At 37.1% G+C, this 26,397-nt stretch overlaps 1 protein-coding gene across 1 annotated transcript; it reads left to right on the top strand.

Moving 5' to 3' along the window:
* Positions 1-19,964: 19,964 nt before the first annotated feature.
* Positions 19,965-21,141, top strand: LOC121987672 (outer envelope pore protein 24B, chloroplastic-like). The gene is made up of 3 exons (XM_042541407.1): positions 19,965-20,242; positions 20,333-20,710; positions 20,909-21,141. Exons 1-3 carry the CDS (start codon positions 20,033-20,035, stop codon positions 20,987-20,989), a joined length of 669 nt encoding a protein of 222 aa, XP_042397341.1. The 5' UTR covers positions 19,965-20,032; the 3' UTR covers positions 20,990-21,141.
* Positions 21,142-26,397: the final 5,256 nt, after the last annotated feature.

Raw genomic sequence — 26,397 nt, forward strand, 5'->3', positions numbered from 1 at the left:
CATGCATCCTACTAGAATTGCAAGAATGTGCCTTAGAGATTACCTTAGGGTTTGCCCTAGCTCCCCCTATACATGTGCTCGATCTCTTGTCCTTGTGAGATTGCCTCCCCCTCGGACATTGGCTCCGATAATGTCCCCTTCGCTTGCATTGGAAGCACACCACGTGCTCCTTGCCCTTGCGTGTTGGGACTCCGGCTTCCTTGACCTTTGGCGCCGGTGGAGTCTTTCTAACCCTCTTTGGACATTTACTCTTGTAATGTCCAAACTCCCTACACTCAAAGAACATTATGTGTAATTTATTTGAAATTGACATGCTTGAGTTACCTAGGGTTGAGGATGGATGAAGACTTTCTTCTTCATCCCTTCCGGAGGTAGAAGCTTCTTCCTCTTGCTCCATTCTTGAAGAAGAACTCTCCTCCTCTTCTTCCTTAGATGTTGAGTAGCCCTCAACTTCGAATTCCTCTTCTCCATGATGTGAGCTACTTGGCTCACTGGACTCCTCTTCATGGCTTGAAGTGGAGTTCCCCTCATGGAACTTAGCCAAGTTGTTCCACAACTCCTTGGCATTGTTGTATCCACCTATCTTACACAAAACATCATTAGGTAAAGAGAATTCAAAAATTTTCAATACCTCATCGTTGACTAGGGATTGGTGGACTTGTTCCTTGGTCCACTCCTTCTTCTCTAGGGTTTCTCCTTTCTTGTTCATCGGAGGCTTGAAACCTAATTGAACACAACTCCAATTTTCAAGGTTAGTCATAAGAAAGTACTTCATTCTTACCTTCCAAAACGCGAAGTCGTCGCGATCGTAGAAGGGTGGAATCGTGACATCTTCTCCAAATAAATCCATTCTCTAGCTCGTGCTCCCCCGGGTGTTGATCCAACGAAGAGAAACCTTGCTCTGATACCACTTGTTAGGACCGATGATCGCGGCTAGAGAGGGGGGGTGTGAATAGCCGCCCCAAATCGTTCGTTTCTTTCTACAAATCAGGTTAGCGCAGCGGAAAATAAAACAATAGAAATGAAAATAAGGAAGAGCAAACCTCAACGCGATGATGTAACGAGGTTCGGAGATGAAACTCCTACTCCTCGGCGTGTCCGTAAGGTGGACGAAGCCTACCAATCCGTCGGTGGATGAGTCCCCGGAAAACCGGCTAATAAGAACACTCCTTCTGGGTGGAGAAACCTCGCCAGAGAAACTTCTTGCAACAGCAAGAAAGATGTACAAAAATATACCACAAAACAGAAGACAATATGAATGTACAAAACAAAGCTTGCCTACTGTTCTTGTCGACTGGAATCCGAAGCAGCAACTTCAGGAAACTCACAGCAGCAGCTGATCACCCAGCCGACGGAAGCTCACACGAAGCTTCAGCAATGGAGAGCTCAGCAAAGCTCGCAGAAGAACTCGCAGCAGCAAGAAGAAGAAGAAGAAAAAAAAAAGCAAAGAACAGTAGCTCCTCAATCCCTTTTATAACCTGCGAAGAAGACACAGAAGAAACTAGCCGTTGCGTAGCAACGGCTATGATGTGGACCGATCAGGCTTCATCCTGATCGGTCCACAAGGGTCCTGATCTGTCACAAGACCGATCAGGCCCTTCCCTGATCGGTCATGGACCGATCAGGTCCTTCCCTGATCGGTCCCATGACCGATCAGGCCCTTTTCCCTCCCGAAGGTGATCTCCTTCTGATCGTCTCCTGATCGGTCTGCAAACCGATCAAGAATTTCACTGTATGCTACTGATCGATCACTGATCTGTCTGCTGACCGATCAGATAAGCAACAGAATGCTTCTGTTTGGTTACTGATCGGTCACCAGACCGATCAGATAACCCAGCGTATCACTGGATCGGTTACCAGACCGATCCGGGTTTAGAGCTCTCAGCCCTAAACCCTACCTCGTCCGGAGAACGAGTTACCGAGCCCTCTCCGACTTCGTCCGGTCTAGAGAACGAGCTACCGAGCCCTCTCTGACCTAGTCCGGAGAACGAGCTACCGAGCCCTCTCCGACTTCGCATGCCAAGCTTCCATACTTGGACTTTTCCCGTGCCAAGCTCCCTGCTTGGACTTTTCCCATACTTGGACTTTTCCCGTGCCAAGCTCCCTGCTTGGACTTTTCCGTGCCAAGTCTCCATACTTGGACTTTTCCCCGTGCCAAGTCTCCATACTTGGACTTTTCCCCGTGCCAAGTCTCCATACTTGGGCTTTTCCCGTGCCAAGCTCCCTGCTTGGACTTTTCCGTTGCCTGGCTTCACTCACCAGGACTTTCACTTTCACCTAGCTTCAATCACTAGGATTTTCACCTGGCTTCACTCACCAGGATTTTCCGACTGCCTGGCTTCACTCACCAGGACTTTCCGAACTGCCTGGTTTCACTCACCAGGACTTTCCGAACTGCCTAACATCCTAGTTAGGACTTCCCAGTCAAGTATCCGGTCAACCTTGACCTACTTGACTCTTCTTCATCTAACCTGATCAGACCCTGATCAGTATCTCTCCGCATGGACAACTGTACCTGCATTGTCCATGTCTACATGTCTTTCTGTATTGTCAAACATCGAAACCATGACCAAGGTTTACGCTTGGTCAACTAGGTCAACCTTGATCTACTGGAAATTGCACCAACAAGTACGACATATGAACTCGAGCGCTGGTGGAGACTCCAGCTGAGTCGATAATGGTCTGAAAGATATGTAAACTAAAGTCTATGTCTAATCTATGGCAAAGGGCATACAAGAGAAAGGAATGAAATGGACGCATCATCGCTATGTCGCGAGTGGACAACGATAAGATACAAAAAACTAAAACCCTATAGAGTACATAATCGTGAACTCGAAGGGATACTGATCTAAACATAGTCACAGTGAGTACTCGCTCTCCTCCAAAAAAATATGAGTAAATCGTATCCAGAGTAACGTGTGAGTAAGGATCACCAAATGGTAGATCCCTAGGAGGATAACACTGAAAAGGGGCACGTAGATGGTCATAACTCTAAAAAGTCCTGGATAATGGTAGGAGATAACGTGATATCCGTACCAACTATCCTAGTAGTGTAAGTAAGATCATCTACCCTAACTAAATTGTTATAAAATTTGGCACATAAACTTATGTTTACTGAAATGGTACAGTAAACAAGGTTTTGTAAGTTATAGTGGTTAATAATCTCTACAGCTGGAATACAGGAACGCAAGAAAAACTGTCTATCTAAGCACCTAGTCCTAATAGGCATATAGATGATAGACTCAAACCTAATCCTAAGTTTGTCAGTAGGGAACCTAGGGTCAACACTAGCAGTAGAGGGTCCAACACCAGATCTAGAACGTTTTCTACATTATAAAAAAACTATACTAAGCATAAAAAGAATAAGTAAAATATTTAAAGAAAACTTAGGGGGCAAAATGAATTTACTGAGGCATCGTGAATAAGATTTATAGAAATGACGACCTTGGTTGTTTCGTAGCCTCGTAATAATCGAAGAAACGAGGAAAATTTTAATTAGCACTTCCTCTCTCGTTAAGGCTTGAAGAAAGCCTTTACAAAAGATGGAGAAGTGCGGTGAAAGAGGAGGGGGGCGCCCTGCGCCCCCTTTTATAGAGAGGTCCGGGCGCCCAGAATCACTCCGGGCGCCCGGAGTATTGGGGTGGGGCGCCCCGGATTGCTATACCAGGGGTGTCCGCCCCTAGTTTTTGACAGGTTTTTTTTTTATAAAGAATTTTCAAAATACTTTTTAATTTTTTGAAAAAAAAAAAATGATTTTTAAAATTTTTAAAATTAATTTTAAAGTTTTTAAAAGAATTTTAAAATAATTTTTAAAAATAATTTTTAAAGTTTTTTAAAAGAATTTTTAAAGTTTTATAAAATAATTTTTAAAGTTTTTAAAAGAATTTTTAAAAATAATTTTAAAGTTTTTTTAAAGAATTTTTAAAGTTTTTAAAATAATTTTTAAAATAATTTTAAAATTTTTTTAAAGAATTTTTAAAGTTTTTAAAAGAATTTGCAAAATAATTTTTAAAATTTTTAAAATACTTTTTAAAGTTTTTAAAAGAATTTTTAAAATTTTTTAATAGAATTTTTAAAGAAGAATTTTTAAAATAATTTAATTTTTTTTTTTAAAAAAAATAATTTTTAAAATAATTTTTTTTTAGTTTAATTTAATTTAATTTAAATTCATTTCATTTTAATTTAATTTAATTTAATTTTAATTTAATTGAGTCTTTAGTTATCTCACCCGATCTACATTTTCAATTAGGGAATCCTATAATTTTGTAAGATGAATTAGGTTCAATTTTAGGGTTTGGTTTAATTTTGTGTTAGATTCAGGTTTAACTTTGAACTCAACAAATAGGCATTCTCTGGATAAACTTCTGGGTTATGGTGCGTCACTTGGACATCATTAGAGTAACCATGCCTTCGAGGTTTTCCAAATAGTCCTATCCACTGAACTTAATACAAAACCTTAGTCTAACTGGTTAAGATCCATAAAAGGTAGTGGTTAGTTTCACTTAGCCAAATGCATCAGGTCGAAACCATATTTTCCTAGACATGCATAGACTAAACTTCCCTAACGTACTATCATCCAAAACTTTACCAGTACCATAGGTCAAATTAAACTAGGTCTCTTTCTAATTAGTCCTAATTACCTTGTCAGGTAAGTTAGTTTGGGTTATCCAGTCGGGTAGGTTAGTTTCGGAGATGTCAGTTATTCTGGAGCCTCCTCCTGAATTATTGACCTTTATTTTTGAATTTTAGTTTTTGGTGTATGCCTGTTACTTTTATAATTATAATTGACTTGATGATATTCTAAATTTTGGTGGGTTTTAAAATATTTAGTTTTTGAATTTGTTGGTCTAGGTTTGTATCTTGGTTTTTGATTTGATATATTCGATTTTACAAATATATTTTTTCTTTGGGTATGTAGTATTGGTTAAGTCCTACTTGCGTAGTTAGGCATGCTTTCGGAACCCAAGCTTTACTTGATTATTTGTGTTGGGTTATTAACGATTTAAAAGTTTTATTTGAACTTGACTTGTAGCCAAGTCCGGTTTTATTGTAGATTGCTTTTTGATTATTTAAAATTAGATCTAAATTCTTAGATCTTGTTGTAAATTTTTCTAAGAGATCTTTTAATTTATTAATTTCTATTTTTAGTGATAAATTTTCCTCCTCAAGTGTTAAGTCTTGAGTTGAATTTGAATTTTTGATTTGTTCATTGAGATTTTGATTCTCTCGGAGAAATTTATTTTCATTTTCTATTGTAATTAATTTCCTATTTAGACATGCAATAATTTTAAAAAAACTTTCTATTCAAATTAAAATGTACCTCGTCGGGACCTTCGGAAACAAGTACAGACTCGTGGCTCGATTCGGGTTCAGACCCGTCTTTCGATTCACCCTCCGACTCTGCTTCAAGGGCCATCAGCGCGAGGTGGCTCTAGTGCTTCTAATCTTCGACCTCCGATTCTTCTGAAGACGAGTCGTTCCAGGTTGCTTTGAGAGCTTTCTTCTTGAATGTCTTCGTCTTGTCGCTCTTCAACCTCGGACACTCGTTCTTGTAGTAACCCTTCTTGTTGCATCCGAAGCAGGTCACATTCCTCGGTTCGGTTGGGGGTTGATCTTTTGCAGGTCCTTCTTGCTGAAGCTCTTCTTCCTCCTAGTGAACATTTTCCTTACCAGGTTCACCAGGTATTCTTCATCTTCAAAGTCCTGGTCAGACTCATCCTCAACCTCAGGCTTGTTTTTCGTCTTTTCCTTGGATGAACTTGCAAACAAAGCTACACCTTTCTCGGTCCTGGCGTTAGTTTGCTCTTGCAATTCTAATTCACAAAATAATTTGTCTAACTTTAATTTAGATAAATTTTTGGAAATTTTGTAGGAATCCATGATAGATGCCCACAAATTATTACGCTGAAAAGCGTTTAACGCATACCTGATAAGATCGTGATTTTCCATTTGATGTCCTATCGCGTGGAGTCCGTTGAGGATGTCTTTGATCCTTGCGTGAAGCTGACTCGCCGTTTCTCCTTCCTGCATTTTAATGTTAAATAATCTATTTAAAAGAAGGTCACGTTTCGTTACCTTGATGTCACTTGTCCCTTCGTGTAGTTTGATCACCTTGTCCCATAACTCCTTAGCGTTTTGATGCAATCCTACTCAGTTCAGTTCTTCCTTTGTCAATCCGCATTGTAGTGTATTTAGGGCCTTGAAGTCTGTTGACGCTTTCTTCTTCATGTCCGAAGTCCACTGTTCTGGTTCCAGTGGAATTCCGGAGTTGTCGACCGACACCTTGTAGCCTCTGGTGATGCTAAACCATTGGTCGAAGTCCATCTTCAAGTAGACCTCTATCCGCTTCTTTCAGTATGAAAAATCATCCCCGTTGAATAGGGGAGGACGTATTGTGCTGAAGCCTTCGAGTTGAGACATAATCAATCTGCACACAAGTAAACCAAATAGACAAGAAGTCCCAAGACTTGGTCTTGGATTAGTAGTGCGGGATAAGATAAAAATAATTTTAAAACTGAATTAGTGTTGCTCCAATTCAGATTGATTGTGAAGAAAAAAAATATTTCCAAAAAGGTAATAGTACCAGTTTGGAAAATTATGAAAAACTGAAAATCGAAGAAAAAAAGAAACTAGTTTCACCCCTTGTCTGATTGGTGGTTGCACCAAATCAGAGCGGTACCTACTCTGATATCACTTGTTGAATTGTGAATTTCGCTAGAGGGGGTGGGGGGGGTGAATAGAGATTTAAAAATTTCGTAGAGTAAGCACGCAGCGGAAAAAGAATAAACGAAAAGAAATAGTGACATAAGTAGTTTTTACTTGGTTCGGAGCCTGTGTCGACTCCTACTCCAAGGTCTGCACTCGTTGAGTGCTTTCATTGGGAAATCACTAATAATTTGAATAATTGTTACAAAAAGAAGTACAGGAATTAATTAGTGAAATAAAAACTGACAATAAAAATAAGACAAAAATGAACTTGTCGGAGAGCCTTCGCAGCGTCACAAGAGCACAGGAGAGCAGATTGTTCGTTGTGTTTTAGCTCCAGCCTTTACCCTCCTTATATAGGAGGTTCAGGGCGCCTGGATCCTTTCGAGCACCCTGAATATGACGTAGCCGAGCCAATCAGGGCGCTCCACGTGGCGAAGTGACGTTGTAGATAAAATTAACCTCCGGGCGCCCGGACCCTTGTTTTCCAACGATTTCTGTCAGAACTTTCAAGCCGCAAAAACCGCTTTTTGCGTTGCGAAAACCTCGAAGTTCTTAGCCATTGGATCCGTACGAAGATAAAAATTTTCATGTACTTAGTTTTTCTACTCTAGATCTACTTTAGATCTACATGTCAAGGGATATACCTTTGAAGCGAAGCCCTTCGCAAATCCCGCTCGTCCAAGGTTCTTCGGATCTCAAGTGTGTTCAAGCGAACACACCTCTAGAAGTATCCACACGAACAAGAGATAGAGAGAACAAACTAAGAGTGTGCTAGCACCCTTAGAAGTCACGACAAGGATAAGAGGGAGAGGGAGGAAGAGAGGAGGAGGAAGATCACTTGAATGAGCACACCAAAAATTATTCACACACTTGTAACTCCTCTCCTCTTTAAGTGGTCGACCACTCATGGAAGACCAAGAGTCATGACTCTTGGTTTTCCTCATGAGGTGGCACACACTTGAGCTAGCTTTGATGATATGGAACACCATCATTGGCCGGCCCTATGCCATGTCACAAATGAGGTGGCAAATGGTCAAGTCAAACTTGACCCTTCATCTTCTCTCTGAAGTCAAGTCAAACTTGACCTCTTATCTCCCATGGTTGAATAAATCCAACCTTTGATTCAAGTCAATTTTAATTTAATGAATCTCTATTCATTGAATTAAATTGACTCAATGAATCATAATCTAAATTAGACTCATTGGACACATGAATCAAATTAAGTCCAACTCAATTAGTTTAATTTGAATTACTCTTAATTTAATTTGGTTCATCACATGAACCTAATCCTCTAGGTTCATCAAATGAACCTAATCTCCATCTAATTGTCCTTTGTGTGTGACCCTATAGGTTCTTGTAACGTTGGCAATGTTCCTAAACCCATTTAGAAACATAAGTAATGAGCGGTATCTAGCAATACATCATTACTACCCAAATTACAAGAATGTTGAGATCCAACATCACCTTGTGACTACTAATTGTGACTCTCACAATATATGACAATGTCCTTCTATCCTTGACATCTAGATTGATCAATTGAGGCATAAACCGTGTCATCCTCTAATCAATCTATATCTTGAACTCCAAGTAGACTCACTCTAATCAAATGAGCTCAATATCTCATATTGACTCACTTGGGCATGGCCATGCACTTAGTGGTCTCACTCTATCAAGAATCATGATGTCTCTCTCGTCATATAGGAGGGATAGATCCCATTTACATCACTCACATCCCTCCGCATAATTTGTTACATACCCAGTAATTGCCTTTATAGTCCACCCAGTTACGGGTGACATTTGATGAAGCCAAAGTATGCAACTCCTTATGTAGGGAACTATGGTGACTTCAGGTCCAAGGATTAATAGTTATACTAATAGTCACATGAGAAAGTATATGACACTCATATAACGATCCATGATACTTTCTCATGGCGGGTCATTCAGTATACATTCTCCAATGCATACCCATGTGTCAACTTAATATCTCTATATCCATGACTTGTGATATCAAGTCATCGAGTTGACCTACATGCTAGTCTCAGCGCATTAACATTGTCCCTGAATGTTAATACTTGACTATGAATGATTAAGAGTAATGTTCTCTATATCATCTCACTATCGATTCAACCAATCGATTGATATAGATAAGAACCTTCTACTTAAGGACGATATTATACTTAGTTATTTGACACCAATACAAGTAAGTATAATAACCATAAAGAAATGCCTTTATAAACATATAGGAATATGATACATCAAGTTCATACAACAATTATCACATGATTGGCTCTAGGGCTCTAACTAACAATTTCCTTCCTGCAAGAAAGTGTTAGTCCGAGGCAAATATATATCCTGCAAAATAGAGTGTTAGCACATTTTATTATCAAATAAAATATTAATTAGATTCTGTCTCCTCGAGATCGGAATCTAGTCATGATCTTGACTTAGATATCCAAAATGAATCTAAGTCGGATCGACGCCTAATGTTCCCTTCCGGGGAACGCGTTTTACAGTCATTCCCCTCCAGTGACTTATCTTCACTTACTTGCCAGATGTCCGGTCAGCCCTTCGACCCATCTGGGCTTTCGTGCCGGCTATCTGATAAGCCCGTCGACCTAGCTGGACTTCGTGCCAAACGTTCGGTCAGCCCATCGACCTGTTTAGACTTCGTGTCAGCTATCCGGTCGGCCCGTCGACCTAACTAGGCTTCGTGCCAGACATCAGCTCAGCCCGTCAACCTGTCTAGGCTTCTCCTGCACACTCGGTAAAAGTGTTAGATAACAATGAAACTAACTTAACCTATTTTGTCATTCATCAAAACTTGAGTTAGACCGTTAGTGTTAACCGCACCAATAGACTGGTGGTGGGGAAAACAGTAGGTGTTTTCCTCTTGAGCTCTATTTAATAGAGCTCGGGGTGCTTAGCCAAGGTTGACGAAAATAGAGGTGGTTAACCCCTATTAGAGTCTCCAAGATCTTCTTGAGTGATCAAGAGCTTGTGCGAGTTTGTGGCGAGGTTTCTCCACCCACAAGGAGCTACTCGAGCTAGTCGGAGGTTTTTCGGGGAGTCATCCACCGACGGATCGGGATCGACCACCTTACGGACAGTCGTGGAGTAGGAGTTTTATCTCCGAACCATGTTAAATCAACATGTTACGTTTACTTTCTCTTGTTAGTATTTGTTTTTATATTCTGTTGTGCATACTAATCATTGTAGGAAGCAAACGTTGGGCGAGTCGCTATTCACCCCCCCTCTAGTGGCGTCAAGGTCCCAACACTTCTCTTCATCTTCCTCCATTAATCGAGGAAGGGGAAGAGACCTTCTACACCTATATAGGTTCTTCCATGGCAATCTAAGGAGGTGTGCAAGGCAGAACATCTAGTAACCAAGTGGGATTTGGTTTGTGGAAATAACATAAGGTTTCTTCGTGGTGATATTCACTGGGATAGTGGCTTCTTCTTTGTGGTGATCTTCTCTGGACAACAAATTCTTCTTCTTCGAGCATTGTAAGTTTATTTTGTTTCGTACAACATTTCTTACTGTTAACAGAGAAAGCATAGAGATATACATCTATGTTGTCGTAAAAACTAATCAAGTGAATTAGGTTGAATGAGTATATATTTTATGACTTTTGGAGCATGTGGTAGGATATATATTTTATGGCCATTACGTAAAGTATTTTTCTTGTGAGCTTTCCAATAACAAAGACCGAATAATGATAAAGACATGAATGGTTTCTTTAATGACTTATAAGAATCCTTAGAGTAGATTCATGAACTTTGAGCATTGTCTTATACATATAATAAGATTCTAACTATAGTGTACAGAGCAGGAGAGAATGAAATTATAGAGTTGTTTTTAATAATTGGAGTAGAAATTGGATGTGCTCTACCCATTTTAGCTCTTTGGAGAAGTTTAGTAATGTATTTACTCTGAGAGAGAAGATAACTTTTCTTATATAGAATAAGTTCAATACTAAGAAAAAGATGAGCATTACCTAAATCTCGAGTAGGAATTTTTTTATTAAAAAGACTTAATAAAGTTGTGATACCCTTGTGATCATTATCGGTTATTAGGATATCATCCACATAAATAAGAAAAAATATCACAGATCCATTATTATATTTATGGAATAGAGATGAGTCAGTCTTTGATTTAGAAAATCTTTGAACTTGTAACCAATTAGATAATCGATGAAACCATGCGGACAAGGAGCTTGTCGAAGACCATATAAAGATTTCTTGAATTGACAAATATGAGATAAAAATTATGGATGAATGAACCCAGGTAGTTACTCCATAAATACAGTTTTCTCAAGATGACCATGAAGAAATACATTTGAAATGTCTAATTTTCATACAGACCAATTAAAACTAACAATTGCCGATAATAAAAGTCTGACAGATGTAATTTTGATGACTGGGCTAAAAGTTTCATTAAAGTCAATACTTGATTGTTGACTAAATTCTTTGGCTACAAGTTGAGCTTTGTGTCATTCAAGAGAACCATCAATTCGATACTTAAGACAGAATAACCATTTAAAGCACACAACATTTATAGAGGAAGTGCGCAGAACTAGACTCCATGTTCTATTGCGAAGAAGTGCATTAAATTATGTAGTCATTATAGTACGCCAATTTGGATCCTTGTTTGTTTGTGAAAAATAAGTTGGTTCGACAAATTTTTGGTGATTTAGATGACAGACTTGTATTATCTAAGGATCCAGAAATAGAGAGCATATTATCTTCGACTGGTGAAGCTTCCGAGATTGGAGCAGCAAGTTGAGGTGATTCTGATAGTATAGGGGAGTTATCAGAGAGCTTCGGAATAGGACCTAGGATGTCATCACTTCTGATAATATTAGGTGTCATCAAGAAGGTGCCACCTATATCTGGAGGAGAGATCAAGAAGGTGCCACCTCGAAAAGGGAATAGAGACTCATTAAAAGCAACATGTAATAATATATAAATTCGTCCATTTGGTATATGTAAGCAACAATAACCATGGTACAAATTGTTATAACCAAGGAAAACACATTATAGTGAACGAGAGTCAAGTTTATGTTTATAGTAGGGGCATAACCATGGATAGCATGCGCAACTAAAAATTTAAAGGAAAGTATAATCAGGAGTTTGATTATAGAGTTTTTTCAAAAAGGCACTTATGATTGAGTAATAGAGTAGGAAGTCGATTTATAAAATATACGACAATGCTAACAGCTTCATCCCAAAATTTATGTGGAACTGGTGCATGATTGAGAAATGCTAAAACAATTTCAACTATATGTCTACATTTTCTCTCAGCAAATCCATTTGAGTGTGAGAACAAGAGATTCAATGAACAATTCCACAAGAGACAAGATAATGATGGAGAGCTTGATACTCACCTCTCTAATTAGAATGAAGAGAGATTATTTTACGATTAAAACATTGTTTAACTTGTTTTTGAAAATGAAAGAATATGTCAAATAAATCAAATTTTCTTCTCATAAGATAGAACCAAGTATATTTACTAAATTAATCAATGAAGGAAACATAATATAAGAAACCTTGGTTAGACAAGATAGGTGTTGACCCTAAATATCAGAATGAATTATTTCAAGTGAAAATTTTGAAACATCGTGGGAAAAATAAAATGGTAACTTGACTTTTAGCTTCCATGCATGCCCTACATGAATGAAATGAAAAGGAGGTGAAGGAAGTAGGTAAACCATAATTATTGATGATCGTTTGAATAATGCAAAGAGAAGGATGACCAAGTCGAGCATGCCAAGCTAGTTTATTTATGTGTTCACTAATAAAAATTTGGATGGAAGAACTTTGAAGATAATAGAGACCATTTTTTATGCCACCATGAAATAAAATAGTATTTATTCCTATATCTTTTATAAGATAATGATTGTGATGAAATTCAAACACGACATTGTTATTAAAATAAAATTGACATGTGGAAAATAAATTTTTGGTAATATATAGAACATGAAAAATGTTGCGCATATGAAAAGTACGATTAGATAAATAAATATATGTATTTTCAATATTAGCAATTTATAAATTTGAATCATCTCTTACTTGAATCGTATCTGAGCCATAATATGATATTACGTGTATAAGGATATCATAATTTGATTTGACTTAATGTATTGCTCTAGTGTCAATATCCATGATGTGCATAGTTTTTTTAAAAAAAAAGGAAAAAATCATTGTTTTTACCATTTAGCTAATAATATGATAATAAAGATAAGAGACAAATCTATTTTAAAATTGTTTTGGACTACTGCAACAGCTTATATACATGAATTAGTATGATCAAATTATGAGTATTATATATGGATTACATTTTCATGATAATAAATTTTCAAATGGTCCAATGCTCACTTTTCAAATCAAACTCTTCGTTTAAGGAGAAAAGTGTTATTTAATACAATGATAATATTTGTAGGAAACTAGCTAGAGGTTACATATTCAAATATCAAAAATAATCTCTTATAAAATAGAATAAGGTTATATATAATAGATCCTTTTCTGACCTCATATTGACAAAAGTTTTGTGCCCTAGGCCTAATCAAACCAAGTTGAGCCGAACAACAAGAGGCTTGAGCTAGGTTTATTTTATTTAGCTCAAGCTCGGCTTGAGTTCAATTTGAGCTTTAATTCTTAAGCTCGAATTCAGCTCGTAATGAAATTAAATAGTTCGTGAACGACACGAACTCGGTTTGAAAATGACTCATTTAAAAGTTAAATGAGCTTAGTTCAAACTTGATTTGAAAATGACTCATTTAAAAGTTAACGAGATTACTTCGATATATATATACACATACATGAATTTGTTACACTACAGAACTTTCACTGCGGACTCATCCGAACCTGACTCGAGGCACCTCCAATTGATTAGAGGTGTCTTCGTCAAATTTTGTTTATAGTATTGAGGCGCCTGAATCAAATACAGGCCCCTCAATTAGGCCTGTTCAACCGGTCGGTTAACCGGTTTATCGGTTTATCGGTTCCGGTTAATTCCGGTTCATCATGATTTATTTAAAACCGGTTAACCGACCGGTATCTTATCGGTTCTACCGGTTTCGGTTGAACCGGTTCCGGTCGGTTAACCGGTTCCAACCGAGAATCGGTAAAGAAATTGTTACACAGTGACTCTCGTGTACGGCAAGGGCACCATGGAGTCCGCCACGAGCCGAACTCCTTGCATCCATGCAACGTTTTGTCTCTACGCCTCCGGCGACGGACGCCGGGAGACTCCTTGGCGCACTTACGAGCTCGCCCTCGTTCGCCAGATGCGTGCCGCCCCGCAGCAAGGCGGAGCTATGGCGGAGCCTGCGCCAGGCAAGCACGGGTCCGACCTTCAACCATCAGCCCTGCCCCATGCTTCTTCGTTCTTCTTGATGCCTTCCACTTCTCGTGAAAGCTACGGATTCACCAGGTCCCGCCTTGATTTGTCTCCGCCTTGATTTTTTTTTTGTGTGTGTATTTCTTCCTTTTTTTTCTTTCGAGTTTTGCTCGTGTTTATAAATCGAAGTCAACAGAATGGAAATTTCAAGGCCTCATGATTCATGAAAGCCTAAAATCAAATATTGGGGAAAAGCAGAAGAATAAAAAAACTCTTTTTTTTAAAGGCGGTGGAGAAAAGAAAATTGGAGAAGTGAAAAAAAAGAAGAACTTTGCACGTCACAGGAAACAGAACCGGCTTCACTTCGTTTGTAGCCGGATGGCCCAGTTGCTCGCGCCTATGCACTCTGTCTTGGTCCTCGAATTCCTCAAGTTGTCCGTCCCAGTTTTACCGGTTTACTGGTTAAACCGGTAAAAAAAATTCAAAACCGGGAATCAACCGGTAAACCGGTAAAAACCGGTTAACCGGAACCGGTTAAAACCGGTTAACCGGTTAACCGGTAAACCGGAACCAGTAAACTATCGGTTCCGGTTCGATTTTCGGTTTCCCGGTTTTTTTGAACAGCCCTACCCTCAATGCAATCTAATATGTTTTTTTTAAAAAAATTTAGCACCGGATTAAGTCAATTAGATTTTATCTTTAATGTTTAGAGATTGCGTTATAGTATTCAAGCTAAAAAAGTAAAATTTTAAAAAAAAGTTAATGAATATGTTCGCGAGCCTTTTAATAAACATGTTCACAAGACTCTAAACGAATACGTTTACGAATTTTTAAATGAACATATTCACGAACTCATGAACCAAATATTGATAAGTTCGAGTTCAACTTGATAATGTTTTCGAGCTCGAGCTTAACTTGTTAACTTAATCAGACAAACTCAAACGAATTTTTTTTCAAACTAAAACCTAAATAACTCACAAACGACGTGATTTATTTACACCCCTACTCGGGTTGCCCCTTATTTATAGGAAACTAGCTTAATGGTATTTTTTGAAGTAAAAATAAATATTTTGTTTATCAAACAATAAGCTTGTCTTCATCACAATGTTACCCAATGCTTTTTTTTTTGCCCAAAGCCCCAATGAGTCTTCCATTGGAGGCCCGGCCCAAGGTTGCTCAATACAATATTAGGCCCAAATTGTGTTGGGTTGCATCAACCTTAAATAAACCTATATTTCAAATTTTAAAATATTACCAAAAAATAATAAATATTTAATATTTAAACTATTTTTTTTAAAAACTAAATAAAAATTAATTTGATTTCAGTTTTATTTAATTAAAAACTATTAATTTTAGAAAATAAATTATCTATAAACAAACTAAAAAATAGTTTTCAAAAAACATTCCTGTTCGTATTAATAATAAAAGTTTAAAGTTTAAAATTTATGTTGATTAAAAAAGAAATAAATAATGATATATTTTCATTTTATATATATATAGACTTTCACTGTTAGTTTAATTTTAATAATTCGTAGAAGTGCAAATTAATACCAAATTAAAATAGGATAATTTTATATATCATAAAAAGGTCACATCTACTCTAGTTACATTATCAAAAAATAAAAATAAATAAATCATCATCATCATCAATCAAGAAAATATTTAATCATTAGATGTCATCTCAACTCACCTAGGTTAACCTATAAAAAATGAGATTGATGGATATAACTTACATATAAGAGTATCCATATGAATTTTCTTATCTAAACTACATAATTTAGAATAAAAAAATTATTTATTAAATTTAGATATCCACTTTTCAATACATCATATATCAATTTTTCTATTTGTTCTCTCTTTTTTATAATGTTTATGGAATATAATTCATTCTCTAAATTTAGACAAGTATTATTCATCAATATATAATTTAAGAAATGAATAAGGTACCTGATACAAAGATTTGCTCCCTAATTTATAGGTTGATTTATCTTTAAATTAGAAAATTTTCAAAGCCAAACTATTAAATTTAGGAGTCTCAAATCTCATTCTTATTCCACATGGATGGAGAAGGGAGGGTGCTGACCCAAATTCTGTGACATTCTCAACTCAACTCTTATCGACGGGCTGTGTGACCATGAGTGGGCATCCACTGTCCTAACTTACAAAAGGGGCAAGTTGGGTGCTCGTAAGGTGTTTGAAGAAATGTCAGAGCATAATTTGAAGCCAACTGAGATAGCAAGGCTCTCAACCTAATCTGCACACTTATACTTAGTCATAGTTTGTACCAGGAGGGAAAGATTGAAGATGCTGAGAAGATGTTTGTGAAAATGCAAGAAAGAGGATAAGTTCCAGATGAAGTCACCTATTGTGCAAAAAGGCGGATCCCGCCGCCCAGCGGCCCCCTAGGCCTGGTCCCACAGGGATCCTAGGAGGAGGTAAATCAACGGTGAATGTTGGCCCGGGTAAAGCGTGGTGTCTCCGGAATTTAACACAGCCGGCCCGGATTATTCATCCAGTGTGCGTCCGTGGACCTTCGACCCTACAACTCATTGTGCAAGGATGCCACGCCTTAACCGGTTGATCCAGCCTGCGGGGGCCCAGATGAAGTCACCTATGCTTCCATGATGTATGGTTTTCACTATTGAGGCAGATAGTCTGTGCTGGTTTTAATGAAAGGAATTTGGAATGAGCAACAACTGATAAAAAACAAGCTTGCAGCTGTGGCAAATTCAATCTCTACATGCAGTTTACATGAAAAAAGATTTAAGCATTGATAGTTATTCAATGCAATGAATACTGCAGGTATTCAGCCAGATATAACCAAATGTACGACTGTAATATGTGCTTTCTGCGAAGTCGATAGGGTTCAAGATGCTCAAAATCTTTTCCAGAATGTTCTTCAGCTGAACTGGAGCCTTAATGAAGTGGTTTGGACAATACTAATTGATGGACTTTTAAATGATGGAAGCTAAGAATTGCAAACCCACTTCATATATGTACAATATCGTAGCCAGAGAAGCATCGAAAGAAGCCATATATCCCTGAAAAGCTCCAAGACATGAGGAATAATTCCTTCTATCGTGATCTACTTGCAAATTGTGAAGCATTCGCTTCCTACCTAACTGCTTGAGTAGCAGCAGTTCACCAACTGAAGTAGTTTAACAGACTGTTTGAGAGAACAATTCTTCAGTTGCAAACTTGTTGGAAATTGGAAAAATAATCCAAAAGGTATCTTTAACTTTTATATTTTCCAATTTTTTTTGTTTTTACATTTATTTTCTCAAATTATTTTCTCTGTTTCAGCTAACTGCAAGAATTCTTACATCAGGTAGCAACTGCAATATGCCAATGGGTAACAAAGTACAGATAGCACCTGAGAATTTCATGTCATACTAACCAGAAATCCAAACACCTTAAGGTAGAGTCTAACTTCATTTAAATTAAAATTTGTAGAATAGTTCTATTGAGCAATTTGTTTTTTTGATGTGGCATTCTAGTAAACAAGGTGTTTACTTAGATTCAATAAAATGCAAGTGATTCAACTCAAATGAGTTATCATATACCCTCTCTCTACTTAGCTTGTTACCTCTGGAATTAAAAATGCCTTAATTGAAATATAATGAATCTCACTAATGATCATACCTCACTAATACCATTACGAGTGTGGTTCATCAATGAAAACATTAGTTGTTATCGAATTTTAGTGAGATTAACCCTATAATTTTTTAATCTTGATTAAATATTGACTTGTAGTTAAAATGTTTTTTCTAGGTCCGTAAATATATATTGATTAACAATCAAATGTTAGAATTGGAATGACATAGTTTGGTTGATTCGAGTGATCCTATATTATTGTTGGTGCTTCCTATCTTCAGTTTCCTTACCTTTTTAGTGGTTCATCCCCTTGATTGACATGCGAGATCAAAGTATAGTCATAGGATGTGAGTGGTACCATTGAAATTGTATCGGCTAGAGCAATAAAATGGCATTTACTTGTGATACTAGCGTTTCCAATGACATTTACCTATGTCGAAATATCAAGCAGTCATACCACTTTCATTAATTTTCTCCACTCACATAACACAAACACATGGTCTAATATGTCATGCAAGAAATAGGGAAGAAGAAAATCAGTAAGGCTCTTTCCACACAAACCACAAACCTCCAAATAAATAACAAAGAGCATGCTCCAATATAGGCAAGGGATACATGACAAAGCAATTGCATACCCTTGTATTCTTCTTGTGACTCCATGCCAAATGTTATACTCCACACTTGTTGTTCTACTCTCCCTTAGGACTGTAAATAAGCCGAGCCGAGCTTAAAATGAACCAAGCTTTTGAAATGAGTGTTTAAGCTTGGTTTGGTTTATTTTTTATGAACTTGAGCTTGTTTGAAGCTTGGCTTGAACTTGGTTCGTTTAGATGTTATCAAGCTCTCAATTCAAGCTTGGCTTGAGCTTGGTTCGTTTAGATGTTATCAAGATCTCAATTCAAGCTTGTTTGATTGTTTGAAACTTTTAGTTGTTTGATTGGTTATTGAGTTTGATAATTTAAATTTATTTATTTATTTTTATTTTATTTTATTATTTATTCAACATGTTAAAAAGAGTTTTATTAATGAATATGGTTTGTGAACATTGTTCACGAACGTTAACGAGCTGAATACATATGTGTTCAAGCTTGTTTATTTAGCTTAACAAACTGTTCAAGTTTGTTTGTTTAATTAATCTTATGTATATTGAATGAATAAAAACAAGTTCTTATCAAGCCGAACACCAAACTTATTCACGAACGTTTGATTCATTTATAGCCCTACTCTCCCTCACTAACATTGCCCTGCTTCTTCTGTCCACCAAACTACTCCTTAGACAACCTTCCAAAACTTTTACTTCTTGGCTCTTGCTACTCCCATCTATATAGATTCTCCTCTCCCTGTATCCATCAAACCCCACTAGTTCACACAAAAGAGCAAGTGCAACAGGACACACTTGTTTGCCTATAAAACAGCTCGACCACTTGCCACTTTGCAAAATCAAGCTGAGGCTTGCATCCATGAGCAAGCAAGGAAGTGATCCCGCCATCCTCAATTCCTCCATTCTCTGCTGCAAGAGTTAGAGAGAAGAGAGAGCTTCACAGGTCGGAGCTCGGTGACCAGAGACAGGGGTTCTTCCCTGAGGCTCATCCGACTGGCGTTGACACCTCTCTCCATGGCTGTGGGTCTCTAGGGCCATGCAGGTGTTCCTCAAAGCTACGGCATGATAAAAGAGAAAGATCATGTTGATACTTCTCTTCGCCTGTAGTACCTGTCATGTTCTTTAACAGATTTAACTGATGAATTTAGCTTGAAATAGAGACCTTCTTTGTGAATTATAGATAAACAGATTGAGTAACGATCTAGTATAATCTTTAGCAAGCTTGAATTGTGGAATGGTGCTGAGAGAAACAAGTGAGAGAGAGCTGGAAGAAACTGGATCGAATTTATTAATCTCAGTAGAAAAAGGATCTTTGGTTTCCTTGTATTAACAGTCTAGAAGAGATGATCTTAAGGAAAATCTTCTTGGATTCACAGCCTTAATATCTCTTTTCACCCAGAGATCGCAGGAAGAAGATGATGATATCATGAATGTCTTCCATTCGTATATAGAGGAAAGCACTCGTATGCCATGCTTTCTTTTCCTCTTCTCCCCAGTCCACTGAATTCTTCTGAACATTGGAATTTGATTAGACAAATTCTTTCAAAGTAGAAAGGAAAAAGCAAGAGACAGATGATTCCTTTTCTGCTTCCCCTAACAAGCAATTCCAGGGCTGCCTCCAAGTACAAGTTAACGAATAAATTTAACTTTGGATTAGAGAGGCCAAGATGTTCGAGTGTAGAGAGGCGTGCATGATTCCAAGGAAGCTCACTCCTGCAAGCAATTCAAGTTTATAAATTACACACGGTCCTCAATTAATTAATTACAAGATCATCTCCTCCCTAAGAGATGTTGGAGGCCAGCTTCACCGGCAAATACGAGACCGACGCCAAGGCTGGCAAAGGCAGCACCACGCTCTCCGTCGGCACCAACGTCGGCGAGGCCAAACTCAAAGCTTTGGCCACCATCGCCCTGGAGGCTGCCGACTACTCGCCCCCTAGCTTCGCCTTCTCTCTCTCGAAGCCCGACTCCTTCTCCATCCGCTACTCCCCCGAAAAAGTGATCGACAACAGCATATACTCCAAGTCCATTAATTCTCTATTAACGTATACCATAATAATCTCTTCATGAGTATTGTGATCTGTGCAGAAGGACGGCGATCCGCCGAACTTGAGGTTCAAGTTCATGAACTCCATGAACGTGATGGGGGGGAGGGTGAACATGGCGTACCACCACGCGGTGCAGGAGAGGAAGACGAAGGTGAAAAGTTTGGTGGAGTTCAACGACGAGCACAAGATGGCGGTGAAGCACCTGGTGGGTACCAAGGACTGCGAGCTGAGGTACAAGTTCGCGCCCCGTCGGTTTACGGTGGTGGAGCCGTCATACAAGCTCGCGAGCAGAGAGTGGGCGGTGGCCTTGTCGAGGAGCTTCGAGAGCGGCGACGTGCTGAAGGGGAGCTTCGACGTAAAGGACAGAAAGGTAGGGTTAGAGTGGAGCAGGACCTCCAAGGAGAGAGGAACCTTCAAGGTATTTTAATTAGTTTAATTGCATATAAAATATAATTTAATAGTATTTATAATTTAAAATATTAATTTGGCTTGGACAAAATTAAAAGAGGTTTTTTCCACTGTAAATAGTATTTTAATATTCATACATTGGCGTCTGTTATTTATAGCCTATTGTGATTGGCTCTGTTATTTATAGCCTATTGTGATTGGCTTGCAGATTTCTGGGTCACTGGTCAAGAAGGACAATGAAATAAAACCGCAGCTTATGGCACAAACTACATGGAGCTGCAGTCTTTGACGTCTATTTTAAGTTTTTTCAATTAATGGAATATCATTAAAATCGATATTTTATCAAAAGACGCAGGTAGAGCATGTTTTTTTTATCGAAAGACAGACGTATTATACTTTTTAAAAATATTAAAAGGCATATTACAAAATATGAAAAAAAAATTATACCCCTTCTGCCAACAGTATATTTCCCCATCTCCCTTTCCAATCCTTCCAAAATATATTTGAATTGTTTAAATGTAAAAATATCATTAATAATTCGGATATTGATGACATCAATATATTTTTCTCTCTCTCAATCCATGCAACTCGCACGTCTTTCTTAACTCTTCGATAGCGACAAATTTTCGCACAATTTTAGTTGTGAGATCGTCCCCACCGAAAGACTATTTAATTGTCTTCGTGTGTCCGTTAGGCGACATCAAGCGTTTTCGGCGGAAGCAAGTGGGCTGGTGGTTCATACTCTGCTGTGAAATTTAGGGTTTCTGTCAATACTCTTCTTTCATAATAGCGGAAGCAAGTGGGTTGGGTGATTCATCCTCTGCTATTAAATTATCCACAAAGGTATATCATCTTCGAAACCATCAGATTTGCAAAGGTCAAACCAGTTGGGACAGAAACTACATTGGAATAGCGTGTTAGGTCACTTTAACAATTTTTTTGAAACGTCTACAAAGAAAGGAAGACATCATGGATGTGTTATTTTACATCATCGGCACATATCAATGATCAAACAGTCCCCTTTAGTATTTTCTTAGAAATACAAGAAATGTAGCATATCCATGATATATTGGTCAATATATTTCAAAATTAGGATTCAAATTCTCAAACTTTTTGGTTTTCAGGTATAACTTATAATTCTAAAACTTAAGCACGAAGTAGTAGTTTATTTAAATAAAAAAGTTTTAAAATCTTAATATTTATTTATGTTGGTTTGTTGATGGTCCTGGTTATTGGTAAGTCATGGTAAACGAGGGCCTGAAATGATCTCATATCAGGTCTAACATGGGTCTGATATGATTGAATATCAGGCCTAACATTAGGCCTGATATTAGATAATTTTAAGCCCTCATTTGCCATGATATTATCATATATAATATTGATATTATCGCAGAAGATTGCTAATTATTTGAGTTTTTTAGGTGTACCGGTTGCTTTCACAAGAAAAGACATTTCATTGTTGCTTGGTATTGCAGACCAGGGTGATTCGGTTCCGATAAATTCAAGGATCGAGTGACCTCTTTCTAACTTACTTTTCAAATAAAAAATAGCTACCAGATTAAGAATTGAGGAGTTGCTTAAATTTTATGTCAATCGTGTTGAAAAAGAAGATGATGTTTTATTATTTTATAAATTCTACATTTTGTATATATTTATGTGTGTCTTATTTTCTTCTAGTGCATATAAGGTCACTTTATGTTTTATAGATATAGTAGATGATTTTTAGAATCTTGTTAGATTCAACTGGGTTGAAGTCATCTATGAATTTATGACTCCACAATTAAGTAAGATTAGGGATATATTTTCATTAACTCAGACAATACATGCCAATACCAACCTCCCTTACCTAAAGGACTTTGCTGGTCTTTTGGCAGTGAATAGTATTTTTGATGTCAAATGTAAAAAAAATTTGCGGACATATATGAATATCTAACACTTGTGATGATGAATCAGTCATGATTTTTGAAGCATGTTCGAATCCAAAAATCATACAAAATAGAAGAAGCACGAATAAATAAGTGGAGGAATATTCCTTCACATATTAGTAAGGTAAGAGATTTATTAGACCGAGTCTCATCTGAAAAGGTAAAGTTTGAAAAGTGTTACTTAAGTTAGGTTAATATGCTTTTTTTAACATGTGTTTTAATAAAATGACAGGTTATGATTGACCTAATCCCTACCTAATATAAAAATTCATTGATTGTGAACCTTGATTTCGTTGATGACATTCCACGTCCAATGGCGACATTATAATTTGAAGACAACGATGCAGGAAGTGAAAGTAGGAAGGGATGTTCTAACTGCATTATTCAAGCAACAGAATTAAGGAACTAACAATGGATAACATGCATTTAAATGAAAGGGTGAAAAAATTACTGGAAATAATAGAAAATAAAGGCATGCAATCTCAATTAAGCAATCTTATAGTTGGTCCTCAATGTGAACTAGTAGCTTTTGGAACAAGAAATAGGAGAGGATGTGACAAAAGTCGCTATGATTATAGGGATACTCCAATTGATAGCCCATTGTGGCTCCAGATTTTACCTAAGAGGAAGCGGAGGAATATACAAATATGCGAGCCTATGGAGAATGTTTTACTTTAGAAGAAGATGGTAAAAAATTGTAAAAGAACCTGATGTTGTGGACAAGGGGAAAGGAAAAATTGATATGGATGATATGGAAGAAGAAAGAGACATTGTCACAATAATGGAAGGCAATTCGGAAGAAGAGGCAATGAAGGATGTAGCTCGGATTGGCCAACTTAACAAAATGAGGAAACAAGTCATCGCTGTAAGTCTCTATTTGATTATAAAATAGTATTTGGTTTAATTAAATTATTAATTAAATGTGTTATATGTTTATAGTCATAGTTTGTGAAGAAGCAATTTAAGACTTCGAAGAAGAAAAAACAAGACGAAAATGTGGCCTGCGTGTTAAAACAATTGGAAAACCTAAAGTATGTTAAATATATAGTTGATATAATAAAGTGATAAGTCAAGACAATTATATTGTTCTTTAATTTAGAAAATTATATGGTTGTCTAATTTAATTTTGTGATTTATAGTCATTGATTAACTTTACAGGTTTACAAGTAAATTTATTTGGGAGGAATCGCCCTTTGCTTTAAATGGACATTCCTTCTTATCTGATGTGAATGGAGAGATTTTTAGAAAATGGGAGGTAATTGACACATATTGTAAAATTCTGTTAGGGGGGGCATCCTTGTCTGGTAGGTCATACAACAAGTCTATATATTGTTCAACCTTCTTCACAGTAAGGAATCTAAATGATTTGAGAATATATAATATTTGAATAAATTTTATTAATTTTTAAGTATGTATGACTTTGTATATTTGTAGTCATCAATAAAATCCTCAAACAAGTTTGCTTTGCAACAAGTGACAAAGACAGATACAAAAGATGAAGAGTTTAGGTATATTTTTATACCTTTGGCCAGTGATAATGCACACATCCACTTATTAGTGGTGGACATCAAATCAATGACGTTCAATTATTATAATTCTCTTGCAAGTGGAAGTAAATCCAAAAATGAATTTGAACCAGTGGTGAGCAAATAGATTATATTCATGTCTATGTTAATAATGTATTAGAAATGCTAGGTGAAGTAAAATTTTAATTCCATGTTCAATCTTATAGGTATCATATATTAAACAATATAGACGTGAGCACCTTGCTATTATTGATCTAAATTTTGAAAGACATCATCCCTTCCACCAATGGGTGTCCCTCCAAATAGAATGTCCACAACAAGAAGCCAGGTAAGTTAAGATCAAAGAGTGTGAATAGAAATTATTGATATAAAATATTGAAGATTAAATTGTTGATGTTATTTACAGCATTGACTGTAGCTTCTTTGTGATGTAATACATTCGATGTCTTCTTTACGATCTGAAGATGGACTTCAAACAAGGAGACATGAAAAAAATTAGAATTGATGTAATGGTATCAATATTGAGGGATAGGTTCTGTAAAACATCGGATTAATTATCCATAGTGTTATGGAGCTAAATAGTTGGGTAGGAAATGTAAAGATACAATTATGTAGTGTTGTTTGTTTTATATCTTTGTATGTAGTATTTGTTGTAAAATACAATGGTATGTATGATATGAGATGTGTATACTAAATTGTCACAGGAATAACAATACTATTGCTTAGTGAAAAAAAAAATCACTATATCTAAATTGTCATAGTGGTGCAGATCAGGGAAAAGAGACATAACTTCACACCATATCTTATGAAAACAAAAAACTTGGGATTTTTCAGAAATCCAAATAAGCCGACAGTGGTTTCAAGTCTACAAGGTATGCTTTGAAATATAAACTAGGCATGTAATTTAGGAACTCCAAAGTAACTAAGTTATGAGTTAAAACAAATTGGAGGTAAGGTAGGTGTTTTCCCCGTAAATTAAAATTTGACAGAGTGTGTGTTGTTGTTCATTGAATGGAAATCCAGAAGTTTCACATGTTCCGTGCCAACTTGCACGGAGCAAGAACTTCATTTGTATTGGTTAGACCCAAGATTTGACACCATATCTAGCTTGTGCCCTCTCAAACCTTGCAAGGGAATGGAAAATTTAAAGAAATATAAGTGTTGTAGGCCCATCAGTGGGTTTTAGCAAAACCCACCGATGGACCTATACTTCTCCGATTGAACCCATTTAAAGTCTCGTGAGTTTGTGGTGTTGTGAGGACTATAATAGTGCTATATATTACTGATTTAAAGCTCTCCACAATTGCTCTACCGTGATGATAGATTTCAGCATGACATTGGGCCTGATATGGGATCATATCAGGCCTAAGTTGGGTCTAATATAAGATATATCAGGCCCACGTTGGGCCTGATATGGTATCATATCAGGCCCAACGTGGGCCTGATTGCTTTGCACCTTGGTCGATTTGTTCAGCCGATCACAATCCAAGTTGATGATCCCGATATCTAAAACCTGAGGCTATATCTCTGTTCTATAAACAAATTTTTTTTTATGTATTATGAATCATGAATTAGGTTAGAAATTTAAATAGGTTGTAGGTCGAGCACTTGATGTAAAGTAATTTAAACATGTGATCGGAAATTTCTAATTCTATTAGAATTTAGCTTAAATATCTTACTAATTGTTGACAGTTAAAATAAATTGGTGGTAAGGTAGGTGTTTTCCCTGTAAATTAAAATTCGACAAGGTGTGTGTTGTTGTTCATTGAATGGAAATCCATAAGTTTCACATGTTCCGTGTCAATTGGCACAGAGCAAGAACTTCATTTGTATTGGTTAGACCCAAGATTTGACACCATATCTAGCTTGTCCCCTCTCAAACCTTCTTAGGGAATGGAAATTTAAAGAAATATAAGTGGCGTCGGCCCATCAGTGGGTTTTGGTCAAAATTCACTGATGGACCTAGACTTCTCCGATTGAACTCATTTAAAGTCTCATGAGTTTGTGGTGTTGTGAGGATTGGAACGGTGCTATATATTACTGATTTAAAGCTCTCCACAGTTACTCCACCGTGATGATAGATTTCAGTATGACGTTGGGCCTGATATGATCCCATATCAGGCCCAAGTTGGGTCTGATATAAGATATATCAGGCCCACACTAAGCTTGATAAGGTATCATATCAGGCCCAACGTGGGCCTAATTGCTTTGCACCTCGGACGATTTGTTCAACCGATCACAATCCA

This window comes from Zingiber officinale, chromosome 5B, assembly GCF_018446385.1.
Source record: "Zingiber officinale cultivar Zhangliang chromosome 5B, Zo_v1.1, whole genome shotgun sequence".
Taxonomy (NCBI): Eukaryota; Viridiplantae; Streptophyta; class Magnoliopsida; order Zingiberales; family Zingiberaceae; genus Zingiber; species Zingiber officinale.

What these genes read in the sequence shown, in the direction of transcription:
- LOC121987672 (XM_042541407.1), top strand. Translation starts at nt 20,033, where the DNA reads ATGTTGGAGGCCAGCTTCACCGGCAAATACGAGACCGACGCCAAGGCT. An exon ending in TCCGCTACTCCCCCGAAAAA is followed by an intron (nt 20,243 to 20,332) that starts GTGATCGACAAC and finishes TGATCTGTGCAG; the next exon opens with AAGGACGGCGATCCGCCGAA. An exon ending in AGGAGAGAGGAACCTTCAAG is followed by an intron (nt 20,711 to 20,908) that starts GTATTTTAATTA and finishes ATTGGCTTGCAG; the next exon opens with ATTTCTGGGTCACTGGTCAA.